This window comes from Plasmodium falciparum, assembly GCF_000002765.6.
Source record: "Plasmodium falciparum 3D7 genome assembly, chromosome: 4".
Lineage (NCBI taxonomy): Eukaryota > Apicomplexa > Aconoidasida > Haemosporida > Plasmodiidae > Plasmodium > Plasmodium falciparum.
Genome location: NC_004318.2, coordinates 435,567 through 450,000, shown reverse-complemented (window position 1 = coordinate 450,000; position 14,434 = coordinate 435,567). Strand labels below are relative to the sequence as shown.

Below are 14,434 nucleotides of genomic sequence, written 5' to 3'. Positions count from 1 at the left end.
TTATTAGATGTGATTTAAGTGTAAAGGCATCCATAAAAGAGGCTTTTGATAATGTATTAATTAATAATAGTTTAGATAAAGAAGAAGATGAAGAAAATTATAATATTGCTTACCGTACAAGATCAAGAATGCAAAAAATGGAAAGGAATGATATAGATATTTGTGATATAAATGATATAGATGTTCTTATATGTAATGCTGCTTATGTAAGTACAGAAGAAAATAATAAACTTCAAATGTATGATTTAATATATACAATTAATACAAATATTTATGGTAATATTGATATTATATCAAAAGCTATTATTCATATGAAAAGAAAAAAAACAGGATTAATATTATTTATAAATACTGAAGGAGCTCTATATCCTATATATGGTTATTCTTTTTATCTTATGAGTAAATCATCTATGTGGATATATACACATATATTAGATCAAGAACTTAAATATTATAATATACATATAGCCAATGCATTCTTACCATCTATTGAAACCCCAGGATTTATACAAGAAAATTTAAAAAAACCAGAAGTTACCAGAAAAATTGAAAAGTTAACAAATACAATAAATTCAGATTATGCAGCAGATAAAATTATTAATAAATTAAAACAAGGAAGAAAATTTATAACACTACGATTTAATGGATATATGTTATCAATTCTACATTCTGGTTATAGAAATCCTGAATCCTATTTTGATTATCTTATATATGTATCATTTAGTAATCTCTTCATATTCATATCTTCCCTTTATAAATTATATATTGAGTATATCATAAAAAAAAAATTCCACTCCATTCTTTATAATTAATACTAAAATGTATACATACATATATATATAAATATATATATATATATATATATATATATATATATATATATGTGTGTATATTTATGATGTTTTCCTTTTCCTTTTAATTATATGTACAAATTTATACACTATTTATCAGTTGTATTGTTATATAATATTTTATATTTTATATGTATATATTTTTTTATTTATTATTATTATTTTTTTTTTTTTCTCATATTGTTCTATTTTAATATCTGTACATAATAAAGATCCATTTTTCATCATTTTCTTTTTTATGCATCACCACATTTAATTTAGTACAAACATATATTTATATACTATTAAATCATTTTTAACATATTAATATATATACACTTATTTATACATATTTCATTTTTTAATTCATTATATTTTTCATAAGTTATATATATACACCTGATAAAGCTATAACATTATTTTTTTTACCGTATGACATATATTTCACATATATATATATATATATATATATATATATATATATGTACATACACATATATATAATATTTTTTTCATAACACAAATAACAATGATTAACAAATTGTGAATCAACCTTTTATTTTTTTCATTATGCCTAATTTTGATAAAAGCATAGAAATAAAAAGGATAATTTCTAATATGTGATAATTTATATATAATCCCTAAAAAATAAAAAATTAGACACATATAAGGAAATACTAATCATTATTATAATTATAATAAATATTACTATTATTATTATTTTATTCATATTTTATATTTCTTGTACATATATTTGTACATATATTTATGGGTATATATATATTTTTTTTTTTTTTTTTTTTTTTTTTTTCATTTTGGCTAGTTAGGCCGTACATGTACATAATATATATTACTTTCCAAATGGAAATAAATTGATAACTTTGAATTTTTTTAAAAAGAGTTATCATAGAAAACATATATAGTAAATAAAAATAAATTTTATTTTCAAAATAATAAATAGGAAGAATTTAAAAAAAAGAAAAAAAAAAAAAAAAAAAAAGAAAGGAAAGGAAAATAATATAAAATAAAATAAAATAAGGGAAAAGGTTTGTACATTTTAATTTTATCTAATTTAAAAAATAAATAATTCCTTTTATTTCTTTAATTTTATTTTTTTATTTCATTTTATTTTTTTATTTGTGTAATTATATATCAATTTTTTGGCTTTAACTTATCAGATATCCACTTTTTTGCAAAGGAAAAAGTTGAAGTAGTATTCATATCACTTTCATTATTATTTTCACTTGAATTATCTGCACAATGAAATTGTTGTTGGTTAATATTATCATTTTTAAATATATGATGATTAGATATGTTTGTATTGTCCTTATAGATTTTATTTTTTATATTATCATTATTGTTTAAATCATTTTGTGTAACATTTTTATAAGGATCACATGAATAGTTCATATTAATATTGTTATCCAATTTGGCACTATTATTTGTAACACCATTGTGTTCTCTATTTGAAATATTTTGATTTTCTGATATAGGCTTTGAAGAAGATTTGGGTGGTGGAGGTGGAATAGGTATATTACATGAATTTTTACTTTCTAAATTATTAACAATTTTGTGTGTGTGTGGCATAGGTGGTTCAGGAATAATTTTCTTAATTTTTTTTTTTTCATCATCTGACATATTTTCCTCATTTTTGTTTGTATCCATATGAGAAGAATTCTTCAAATTTGATTTTTCATTTATGTGATTATTTTTCATATTTAATTTTTTTTCATCTTTGGATATAGTTCCTTTATTATTAACACTTTTTTCATTATTCCAATTTTGGTTTTTCATACTTTTGGCTTGGGTATTTGAGGTTTCACCTTCTGGACCCTTCATATTATTATATGTATTATTCATAGAAAATATATTTTCATTGATATTCCCTTTCGTTTCATATATATTTTTTTTTTGTTTCACATTAGTTTGAGGGTTAGGTAAGTTCAATTCTATTGTATTAAATTCTTCAATTAATTCAACTTGTCTAGGTGTTAATTTTTCTGGTATTTTCAAACTAAATTTTATGATTAAATCTCCATTATTATGAGAATCTACTTTACATGGACCTTTTCCTTTTAATATTTTTTCCGAATTTGGATATGTTTTAGGTTTAATGAGAAGATCCATATCACCATTTAAGGTTGGTACAGTAACTAGACCACCTAATAGACATTGTTTGATTGTTAAAGGTACATCAACATATATATTATCATCAACCCATTTAAAGATTTTATGTGGTTCTATATTTATTGTAACAAATAAATGACCGCTTTTTCCTCCTCTATATCCACAATGACCTTGATTTGGGATTCTCATTTGCATTCCCTTTTTTATTCCTGGAGGTATATCTAATGTTATATTTTTTGTTTGAAATTTGACACCGCTACCTGAGCAATGTTTACAAGGGTTATTTATAATTTGTCCATTACCTGAACAATTTCTACATGGTACTCCAATAATTATAGGTCCCCTTTCCATACGTTGAATACCTGAACCGTTACAAACTTTACATATGGTTAAATTAGTACCTGGTTTTTTACCAGATCCATTACAATTATTACATGATACTTTTACATTTAATCGAATATTTTTTTCACATCCTTTAATAGCTTCCATAAATTTTAATGTTATTTCACTTTGTATATCTTCACCTCTTGTTGATGTATTTTTATTTCCTCCTGCCATATTTGTAAACATTTCTGCAAAATCTGTAAACATGAAGGATGCATCTCCAAATCCTGAAAAAGCTCCTTCAAAATTAGATGAATGATTTTGATAATTTGAATCATCAGTCATTCCTGTTTTATCATAAAACTCTTTCTTTTTAGGATCTGATAATAATTCATATGCTGCAGTAATACTAGCCATTTTTTGCTTTGCATCTGGAGATGGATTAATATCTGGATGATATTTTTTGGCTAGTAAGCGAAATTGCTTTTTTATATCATTTGTTGTAGCATTTCTAGATAAACCTAAAACTGTATAAGGATCTTGATTTAAACATTTTCTTGAAGTATTTATATTTCTTTTATAATAAAACAATAATTTGTTTTTATCATATCTGGTTACTAAACATCCATTCTTTCCTTTTATTGATTGTGTGAAAAATGACCTTTCAAAAAGGAAATGCTCACTACATACCTTTCTTCTTAATATTCTTAAAGCTAACATTATATAATCATTTGATGAAAAAAATTAAAATATAGATATGGTGTATAAGAAAAGGTTAGGACTATATATATATATATATATATAAATATATATAAATATATATATAAATATATATAAATATATATATATGTATGTATATTTTACTTTTTTTTTTATAAATTAACAAATGAAGCTATAATAGAAGAAGAATCAAGGTAAGATAGAATATCTCAAAATTTTTAATTTAAAAAGAAAAGAAAAAAAACTAAAAAGGGTTATACTTTACATAAAAAATAAAATTAAAATATATATAAATATGTAGATCTTTATATATATATGTATATATATATATATATTTATATTTTTATATATTTACATGCTTATATAAAAAATACATTTGCATAAATATAATTTTATTTATTTATATATAATTTTTTATAACATTTATCATTTCACAAGCAAAAGTAAGATGCTGTGTAAATTTTATCATATTTTATTATTTATAAAAAGATTATAATGTGAAGAAGAATTCATCGCATTATTTTTTTTTTTATTTTTTTTTTTTTTTTTTCAAAGTGTAAAAGTATAAATTATTTTTAAACACATATTGACATAAAATGATAATTTTATAATTTATAGATTCATATATATATTATATATATTATGAAGTATTTATAAAATATACAATAGTTAGTATTTAAATATATGTACATATATACTATTATATTATATATATATATATATATATATATATATATATATATATATATACATATATTTATAATACTATATATTGTAAATAAATATTTAAAGGTCAATTTATATAATTTTTTAATATATTTTATAAATATATATAAAAAATTATAACATGGAAAAAAATGTTCTTCATAAATTTTTTAATAACCCATATTTAGTACCTTTTTATATGATGATAATAAATATATATTAATATATATGCATATAATGATTTATATATATAAATTAGGTGTCAATAAATATATATATATATATATATATAATGTTATACATATAATATGTTTTTTGTGCTGGTATAGAATGATCACAAGTTTATATATATTATATATTACTTATATTATTATGGGCTCTCCGACTAAATAAATAAATAAATATATATATATATATATATATATATAATAATATATATATGATGTTATATATATATTATGAGCATATATGGTTTAATAACAACATATTTGAAATATTTTGTCATATATTTTTTTTTGACTAAGAAAAAAATAAAAAAAAAAATAAAAAAAAAATAATAAAATGCTTTAATATTCTTCCTTCTTTATATGTAAAAGAGTATATTTTTTATATATTTTACTTTTTTAGCTATTTGTCATTCCTCTTATTGTACAAAAATATTATAATATATATATTATTTTTTTTATATTGAAAAATTATATTGTTTTGTTGTTTATTTTTTTTTTTGGAATGTCAAAATATAAATCTAGTTGAATATATTCTATTATTTGTGTTTTTTATGAAAAGTTCATATTATTTTATATAAAAGGATATAGAGAATATAATTGTATGTACATATATATATATATATATATATATATATTTGAAGGAATGACAAACATTAGATAATAACATATTTGTATTATATACAGGTTCTTAAATACATAACAGGAAACGTATTTATTATAATATATATATATATATATATATATATATTTATTTATTTATTTATTTATTTATTTTTATTTTATTTTTTTTTTTTGTCCGATTGAGGTTTCCAAATTTTATGCTCAATGGAAATTTTGCCTGCTGGCTATTCTGATTTTCGGAAGAGAGAATATTGGAACAATTTTTTTCGTATAATAGATAATAAAAATTTTGAGTGGTATGGAAGTTATGAGGATATAAAAAGTATTGTGTACACATGTATAAGGAAAAGATTAAATTATAGTAATGATAAAGATGAGGATGAGATAAGTTCATCTGATGTAAATAAAAACTGTTTACTTATTAATACAGGTTGTGGTAATTCCAATATAAGCAATGAATTTTATGAAGATGGATTTAAGCATATTATTAATATTGATTATTCAGAAGTTGTTCTTGAAAATATGAGAAAGAAATATGGAAAAAAAATGAAATTTATTAATATTGATTTAAATAACTCAGAAGAATTTGATACGTTTTTAAAAAATATAGATTATCAATGGGAAAACGAAAATAATAATAATATTAACAGTAATAATATTGACAATATTGATAGTAATAATATTAACAATATTGATAGTAATAATATTAACAATATTGATAGTAATAATATTAACAATATTGACAGTAATAATAATATTACAATATATGATGAAATAGATAGATATAAAATCCATATGGAAGAAATAAACCATTATGATAATTTTTGTTGTGAAAAAAAAACACAGAAAAAAAAGGATATATTTTATAAACAATATGATTATAAAATATTTTTTGATAAAGCTTTTCTAGATTCGTATTTATCTTGTGAAAAAAATGAAGAAGATATTTGTAAAAAGAATGCACAAAATTATTTTTCTCATATATTTAAATATATGAAAAAAGGAGATTTATTTTTAATAGTTACTTTATGTCAATATTATATAATTAAAGAAATAATTAGAAATATATATAATGAAAATATCAAATTAGAGATTTTCCCATATTTAATAAAACAACATACAAATGAATTTACACTACATCCATTCCTTTTTGCATTTTATAAAACTTCAAATAATAAAAAAAATGATTATTCTGCTCATTTTATAAATATACATAATAATGAAATTAGAGAGATATCAATATGGAAAATACCACAAGAAATTAGAAAAATAAGAGAAAATATAAATATTAATATATTTAAAAAAGGAAAACGTATTATATTAGATATATATAATCAAAATACAAATCTATGTGATTATAATATTATTGTGTATGATTCGAATGTCGAACAAAAAACAATCAAATATAATACTGTTGTTATTGTCGTACCATGGGGATATGAATTTCATTCCTTATATGCTTCTCCTGAAGGAAATGAAGAGTTATCTGAAAAAGCTCAAACGAAAAGATTACTTCTAGTTATGAAATCAACCTTTTTTAGTACACAAAATAAAACAAATGATAAAACTATTGTTTGTAATGTGGATAACAAGAGAGCTGATAATATATTGCATGATACGTTGGATGATATTCCATTCAATTCTTTCATAAATGATTATAATGTTAATCATAATCATAATGTTAATCATAATCATAATGTTAATCATAATCATAATGTTAATCATAATCATAATGTTAATCGTAATCATAATGTTAATCATAATGTTAATCGTAATCATATTGTTAATCATAATGTTAATCATAATGTTCATCATAACAACAATATTTCTAACGTGTTGTATCAAAATAATCATTCAATTAATATATTATTAAATTCTGTAAAAAATGAATTGAGAAACATTTTAAACGAGTTGGCCCTTCCCAATTCTGAAAATTTCCCCATCATGGTTTTAAATGAAGATGTAAAAGATTGCAAAATTATATCTTGCGAAAAGTCTAAACATTGTACTAGTATTATTATACGAGATGTGTTAATTACCGATGAATTTATGTCAGATCATTTTCATGACGATCAAAATAAAATCGAAAAATCAAAAAAAAAAAAAAAAAATAAAAATAAAACAAACAAAAATAATAACAATAATAATGACAATAATAATAAAAGTAAACATAAAGAAATTAATAGTATCCATGAGAAACACATAGAAGACAATACTCTTAGAAACAACTTGTTAAATAATGGCATTTGCGATGATCATGTTTTATGCAATAATGATGATGATTATCCAAATGAGAGAAATTTTTTTGAATATAAAAAAATGGTAATGACTTTATTAAAACAAAATAAAAAGGATAAGAAAATATATTTTGAAAAAAAAGATATATATAAAAGACAAATGATATTTTCTTATGATCCTTTAACTGTACAATCTGAATTAATATATACTATAAAAAAAAATCAAGAAATAAAAAATGATAATGAAAATATAACCTTTGAATATATACAGTCAGCTAGCCAATATCATATAATGTTTTGTTGTAGTATATTTTTTGTAATAAATCCAAATCTATTTTTTAATAATAAAAATTTTAAAATTAATATATGTATATTAGGAGGAGGTACTAATGTATTATCCAATATTATAAAAACAATATTTCATGATTATTATATACATTTTGATATTATAGAAATAGATGAAACAGTAAAAAAATTTTATTCTTTATTTACTGATGAAACCTATAATAATGAAAGGCATATAATGAATTACATTATTAATGATTCTTATGATTATATAACAAAATTTACACAAAATCAATTTTACAATATCATATTTCTTGATATTAATAATTCTCAAAATTCTTATATAACAGCTGATGGATATAAATTATATATGACCTGTCCACATGTCAAATTTTTAAATAACCATATTATTAATAATATTAAAAATATATTAAAAAAGGATAATGGTATATTAGTAGTTAATTTATTAACAAGAGATAAACATGCAAAGACGTATGTGTACAACTTTTTTAAGACTTTTTTTGTCACATTAATTAGTATATCATCAATTAATAAGGTAAAAAATTTATATGTTTTTATTTATCACACAAATTATATACAAAATTTAATACTATTCACAAATTAATATATACATATATGTATATAATATAATATAATATATATAATATTTTTTATATATTTTTTTACTCTTTAGGAGATCAATGAAGTGTTGATATGTAGTGATAATATTATCACGCCCGAAAAAAATACAACTTTTCAATATAACCTATTATATATGGTACGTACAAATCAAATAAGTATATTTAAATATAATACAATATATATATATATATATATATATATATATATTTATATTTATATATATTTCTTTCCATTTTGTAGATTAAAAATTATTATGATAAGTGGTTCCTAAATTTTGACTTGGAGCAATTTATAAATAACATTAAGATAATGTAAAATAAGAAACATGTAAACACAAATGTGTACAAGGATGAAATATATACCGTAAAAAAAAAATATACCAATATTAATATATATACATATATATATATATTTATATATATGTATATATTTTTTTTTATGTTCATTCTTATATTTTATCACATGAAAATCATAATTTTTATTCATTTAATGCCGAATTATGGAAAAATTAAAATAATATATGCATAAGACGTGGGTTAATATTTTGTACCCATAAGACTATAAAATATATGTTCCATATATATTTTTATATGTTTATTATTATACAACGTGAAAGTTTTTTTTTTTTTTTTTTTTTTTTTTAATTTTATATAGGGTTTACCATTTTAATTATTGACAAATATAAAAGAATATCATAAGTTAGAATGATAAACATATATTATATATTTTTCAAGGATTATGTTTTCCTTTTTTTTTTTTTTTTTTAATTATATAACAAAATAAATATAAAAAAAAAAAATATATATATATATATTTTATATATATATAATTTATTCAAAAAAAAAAAAAAATTGTATACACTAAAAATTAAGGTTTAATTAGGAAAATATATATATATATATATATATTCACATTTATCATATGTACATATATTTTGGTGCTCATATTTATTGCTCTGTGACAAAAATTTTTTTCTTCTCCGGAATAGGTAACTGCTCTGGATTTTTTGAATGTTGTATTTTGTTTTTTTCCTTTCTCTTTTTTGCTTCGAGCATGACCTTCTTTTTATCAGACAAACTTTTGATTAAGGCTGGCACATGATGATGTTGTCTTATTCTTTTAATTTCTTTTAAAGATGCGAATTTTTCTTTTAATTTATTTCGATAATTAATGGCTTGTTTTTCTTTATTGGATAAAATTCCTGAGGGTTCATGAGAAATGGTTTTCCATATGCGTAGGGACATATCACTACTACCTGTAAATACATATTTGGCATCTTGACTAAATTTACAACACAAAACATGTTGCATTCTTTTAGTATGATATACATCATAACTTGTGGGTTCGTCTGAATTAAATAACCTAACAGTCTTATCGTAGGAACATGCAACGAATTTATTTCCTATAGGTGAGAAATCTACATCTAGCACAGCATTAACAAAACCTTTATGTACTAGATAAGCTGTTTTTAAATATCTCATATCAAAAGAATATAAATTAGAATCTTCATTGGCAATAACAAATTGTTTTGGATTCATATTATTCCAACTTAATGAATTACTTCTATATTTTAGATATAATTTTTTAATAGGTGTTTTATTTCTTATATCTACTATACCTATAGAATTGTCGGAGAGTGTTAATCCTACTAAATTGGTTTGTGAATAATTACATTTTACATAATATATATATTCATTGTTATAATCAAAACTAGATATTGCATTATTTCTATAATAATCCCAAATATCTAAAGTTTGGCTACCTGAAACAATAAGATTTTCTGAGAAATGCTTATCTATACTATTAGGCACGTTTTTACAAACATAAATTTTTTTGGGTACATCTTCTTTTTCTAAATAATGAAACTGGTTATCATTTTTCTGTTCATATATATTATTTGATTGTTGTGTTATGTCATTCTGTTCTTGATGTATATTATCTTGTTCTTCATTTATTATATCATTAATATTTTTATTTTTATAAATTACCCATTGTTTAATATATTTGTCATCACCACAACTAAATAAAAATTTCTCATCATAACTCATACATAGGCTACGAACAAATCCATCATGTGCTTTTATTTTTTTTATTAATTTTTTATCTAGTACATTCCACATATTAATTATACCATTGCAACTTCCACTGTATAAATCGCTCAAGTTTTTATTCGATACACAAATACTTTTTATAGAATCATCATGTCCATCTAAACATTTAATTAAAGGCTTGGCAAATATTTTATCCATCTTGGTGGCATTCAGAGCTCTCTTATATTCTACTTCTCTTTGAAATAAATGAATCTTCTTATCAAAGCTTCTTACATGTTTGTAATTTGATGTCCCCTTATTATTTTTATATTCCTCTGGGTTTCTATGTAATATTTTTATCTCCATTATTATTATAGAAAATATATCTCATCAGAATGTTTTTATAATATAAAGGTAAAAAAAAAAAAAAAAAAAAAAAAAAAAATATATATATATATATATATATATATATATATATTTAGAAATATAATTTATTTATTTATTTTTTTTTTTTTTTTTTTTGAGTGACATATAAAATTGTTTTATCATCCTGTTATTATTATAAAAACATATATATAAAATATATATAATATAAATATATATTTATAAGTAGATAATTATATAATAATTTTTTATTATATTTATATTTTTTTTATTTGTATATAATAAATGATAAAAGTACAACAGTCGACATACTTTTTAATTTTTTAAAATAAACAAAAAAATGAAATGAAATTATAAGAAAATTAAAAAATATAAATAAATACAAATATATATATATATATATATATATATATATATATATATATATATATATATATTATATAATATTTATATATATTTATTTACATTATTAATATAGGCAATATTAACATTTTCATTTTTTTTACATATTATTTATTATATATATTATATTTTTAATTGTTTCTTTTTTTTTGCTAAGCGTGTCCCTTTGAACTTATATATTTATATATGTATATATAATTATATCTCTCTTTTTAAAAATAGTAGATAAAAATAAAAAAATAAAAATAAAAATTAAAAATATGAAAAATAAAATATTTCTTTTAATTATACGTCGAACAATATTTTGAGAAATGTTGGGAAAAAAAAAAAAAAAAAAGAAAAAGAAAAAAAAAAAAAAATATATCATATAATATATATGAACGTATAATTAATAATATAATATATATATATTTATTTATATATTTTTTAATTTTTTTTTTTTTTTTCCTCAAATTTCAAAACATATTATATTATGGAATAAAAAAATGGTAAGGATGAAAAAAAATCAAATGGGATGTTTTCCTGAATTTATTATATGTATAAAATTCGTTTCTGGGGCAAATATATATATTATTAAAAAAACTGTAAAATAATACATATAATAGTGTTTATATATTTCCTTTTAATTGATTTAATTTTTATTTGTAGGCAACTTTGGCTGACTCATTTCTGAAAGATCTCGAAGATCTTGAATTTGAAGACGAAGAAGAAGAAAATAATATCGGGGAGAAGGCCCCCTTTATTAAAAGAAGTAACAATAGAATGGAGGATGAAGATAATGATGATTATGAAGAGATTGTCGATGCTATTGAAGAGTTTTTAAATGAGAAGAAGAAAAACAAGGAAAGGAAAATCTCGGAATTGTTATATGATGAAGAGTTTTTAAATATGATGAATGATATAAAGACGTACATGTTTGAAGAGGAAGAAAAAAAAAAAGAAAAAGAAAAAGATGATGAAAATGTAGATGGTGATGAAGAAATTGAAGTATTATTAAAGGAGAAGGATAGCAATAAAATAAATAATATTGATAATGATAAGTTTAATAATAACAATAATAATAATAATAGTAGTAGTGATGAGGATAATTTTTATGATGATGTGATGATAGAAAAATGTATGGAAACTATCCTAAAAATTGACACAGAAATATTAAATATCCACAAATATGTAAAAGATATTTATTCAACAAAATTTCCAGAATTAGATTCTATAGTATATAGTCCTGTAGAATATATAAGTGTTGTTAATAAAATAAGAAATGAGGTTGATTTAAAGAATATTGATTTCTCAGATATTTTACCTAACACAACCGTTATGGCTATTACTGTTGCTTCTAGTATGACAACAGGAATATGTTTGCCTGATAATTTATTGAAAAATTGTATTTCATTTTGTAATGAAGGAATACAATTAAATGAATATAGAAATATAATATTATTATATTTAGAAAGTAAAATGTTTTATCTAGCACCAAATGTAACCATGTTATTAGGTAGTTCATTAACGGCACGCTTAATAAGTGCTGTGGGTTCTTTAAAGAACTTATCAATAATTTCATCTCAAAATCTAATAGTTATAGCAAGTACAAAAAAATCATTATTTGGTTTAAGTAATGTACATAAAACTTTGGGAATAGGTATCCTGTGTTGTTCAGAAATTGTTCAAAGTGTACCTGATGCATATAAAAAGAAAGCCATAAGCTTACTAGCTTCAAAATGTAGTTTAGCTGCTCGAATCGATTATTTTAAAAAATATAAAGAAGGACAATATGGATTATTACTTAGACAATATATTATATCACATTTAATAAAATTACAAGAACCTCCACCATTAAAACAAAAAAAAATATTACCCATGCCTGATGAAAAAAGAAAAAGAAAAAGAGGAGGAAAAAGATATCGTAAATTAAAAGAAAAAACACAAATTACCGAATTAACAAAACAAATCAATAGATTACCATTCGGTCCTGAAACTACAGATGATTTTTATAATTTTAATGATCAAAATACCATGTTATTAAATTCAAATATAACCAAATTAAAATATACAAATAAACAAAAAAATCTTATAACAAAAAAAAGAAATTTAAATGTTCATTCAAGTGGAGCCACAGGGGGATTGTCTTCTTCCCTAATTTTTACCCCACTCCAGGGTATTGAATTATATAACCCTTCATTGATTAATGCAAAAAATAAGCAAACCGAAAATAAGTACTTTTCAAATACTGCTGAATTTAGGAAGATATAAATAAATAAATAAATATATATATATATATATATATATTATATATGTTTATTTATTTATATATATATTTTTTATTTTTGTGTATTTTTTTTGAAGAATAATTTGGGAATGTATTCCAATGTGTTCTTTGTTTAATTAAAAAAAATTTATATATATATATATATATATATATATATATATAATAAAAACTAAAAAAAAAAAAAAAAAAAAAAAGTATAAATTTTTTTTGTGTCACTGTGCTTATATTATGTATAATGTGACTAGGGATCATATTATCTTTGTCGTTTGTGAATGTATAATAAAAAAGGTTTTTAATATTGATATAATATTAATTTGTTATATATACAATAAATAAATAAATATATATATATATATATATATATATATATATTTTGGGAATAAATTGGTTAGTTCTTTAATGGTTTATTTATCATAAAAAAATAAAATATGTGTATATATATATAATATATTATTTTTTAATATATAAGGGTCGAGGATATATAAAGTACATATATATATATGATATATGTGTGCCTGTTTTTACATAATGGGATTATATAAAAAATTTATCAATATGAAAATTTTTTTACATTCTTATTTTTGAAAAATTATAAGTTGTATTAATATTGAATAAGTGTCGAAAAGATGAATTT

At 20.1% G+C, this 14,434-nt stretch overlaps 5 protein-coding genes across 5 annotated transcripts in view; 3 read left to right on the top strand and 2 right to left on the bottom strand.

The window, feature by feature from the left end:
- Positions 1-812, top strand: part of PF3D7_0409500 (NAD(P)-binding protein, putative) — a gene marked incomplete at both ends in the record, with an annotated part of 1,445 nt that extends 633 nt beyond the window's left edge. Inside the window, one exon of the mRNA XM_002808603.1 lies at positions 1-812. This exon is cut by the window's left edge and continues 165 nt beyond it. Within this exon, the coding sequence (XP_002808649.1) occupies positions 1-812 (812 nt within the window).
- A 1,170-nt stretch (positions 813-1,982) lies between these two features.
- On the bottom strand, positions 1,983-4,001 carry PF3D7_0409400 (chaperone protein DnaJ; the record flags this gene model as incomplete). The annotated part of the gene is made up of 1 exon (XM_001351372.1): positions 1,983-4,001. The coding sequence occupies one exon, from the start codon at positions 3,999-4,001 to the stop codon at positions 1,983-1,985; it is 2,019 nt and encodes a 672-aa protein (XP_001351408.1).
- Positions 4,002-5,758: 1,757 nt separating this feature from the next.
- PF3D7_0409300 (methyltransferase, putative) lies at positions 5,759-9,033 on the top strand (the record flags this gene model as incomplete). Its single annotated transcript, XM_001351371.1, has 3 exons — positions 5,759-8,632; positions 8,771-8,854; positions 8,959-9,033. 3 exons carry the CDS (start codon positions 5,759-5,761, stop codon positions 9,031-9,033), a joined length of 3,033 nt encoding a protein of 1,010 aa, XP_001351407.1.
- A 632-nt stretch (positions 9,034-9,665) lies between these two features.
- PF3D7_0409200 (protein SOF1, putative) lies at positions 9,666-11,114 on the bottom strand (the record flags this gene model as incomplete). Its single annotated transcript, XM_001351370.1, has 1 exon — positions 9,666-11,114. The coding sequence occupies one exon, from the start codon at positions 11,112-11,114 to the stop codon at positions 9,666-9,668; it is 1,449 nt and encodes a 482-aa protein (XP_001351406.1).
- A 905-nt stretch (positions 11,115-12,019) lies between these two features.
- PF3D7_0409100 (U4/U6 small nuclear ribonucleoprotein PRP31, putative) lies at positions 12,020-13,784 on the top strand (the record flags this gene model as incomplete). Its single annotated transcript, XM_002808602.1, has 2 exons — positions 12,020-12,022; positions 12,183-13,784. The coding sequence occupies 2 exons, from the start codon at positions 12,020-12,022 to the stop codon at positions 13,782-13,784; spliced, it is 1,605 nt and encodes a 534-aa protein (XP_002808648.1).
- Between the last annotated feature and the right edge of the window lie 650 nt (positions 13,785-14,434).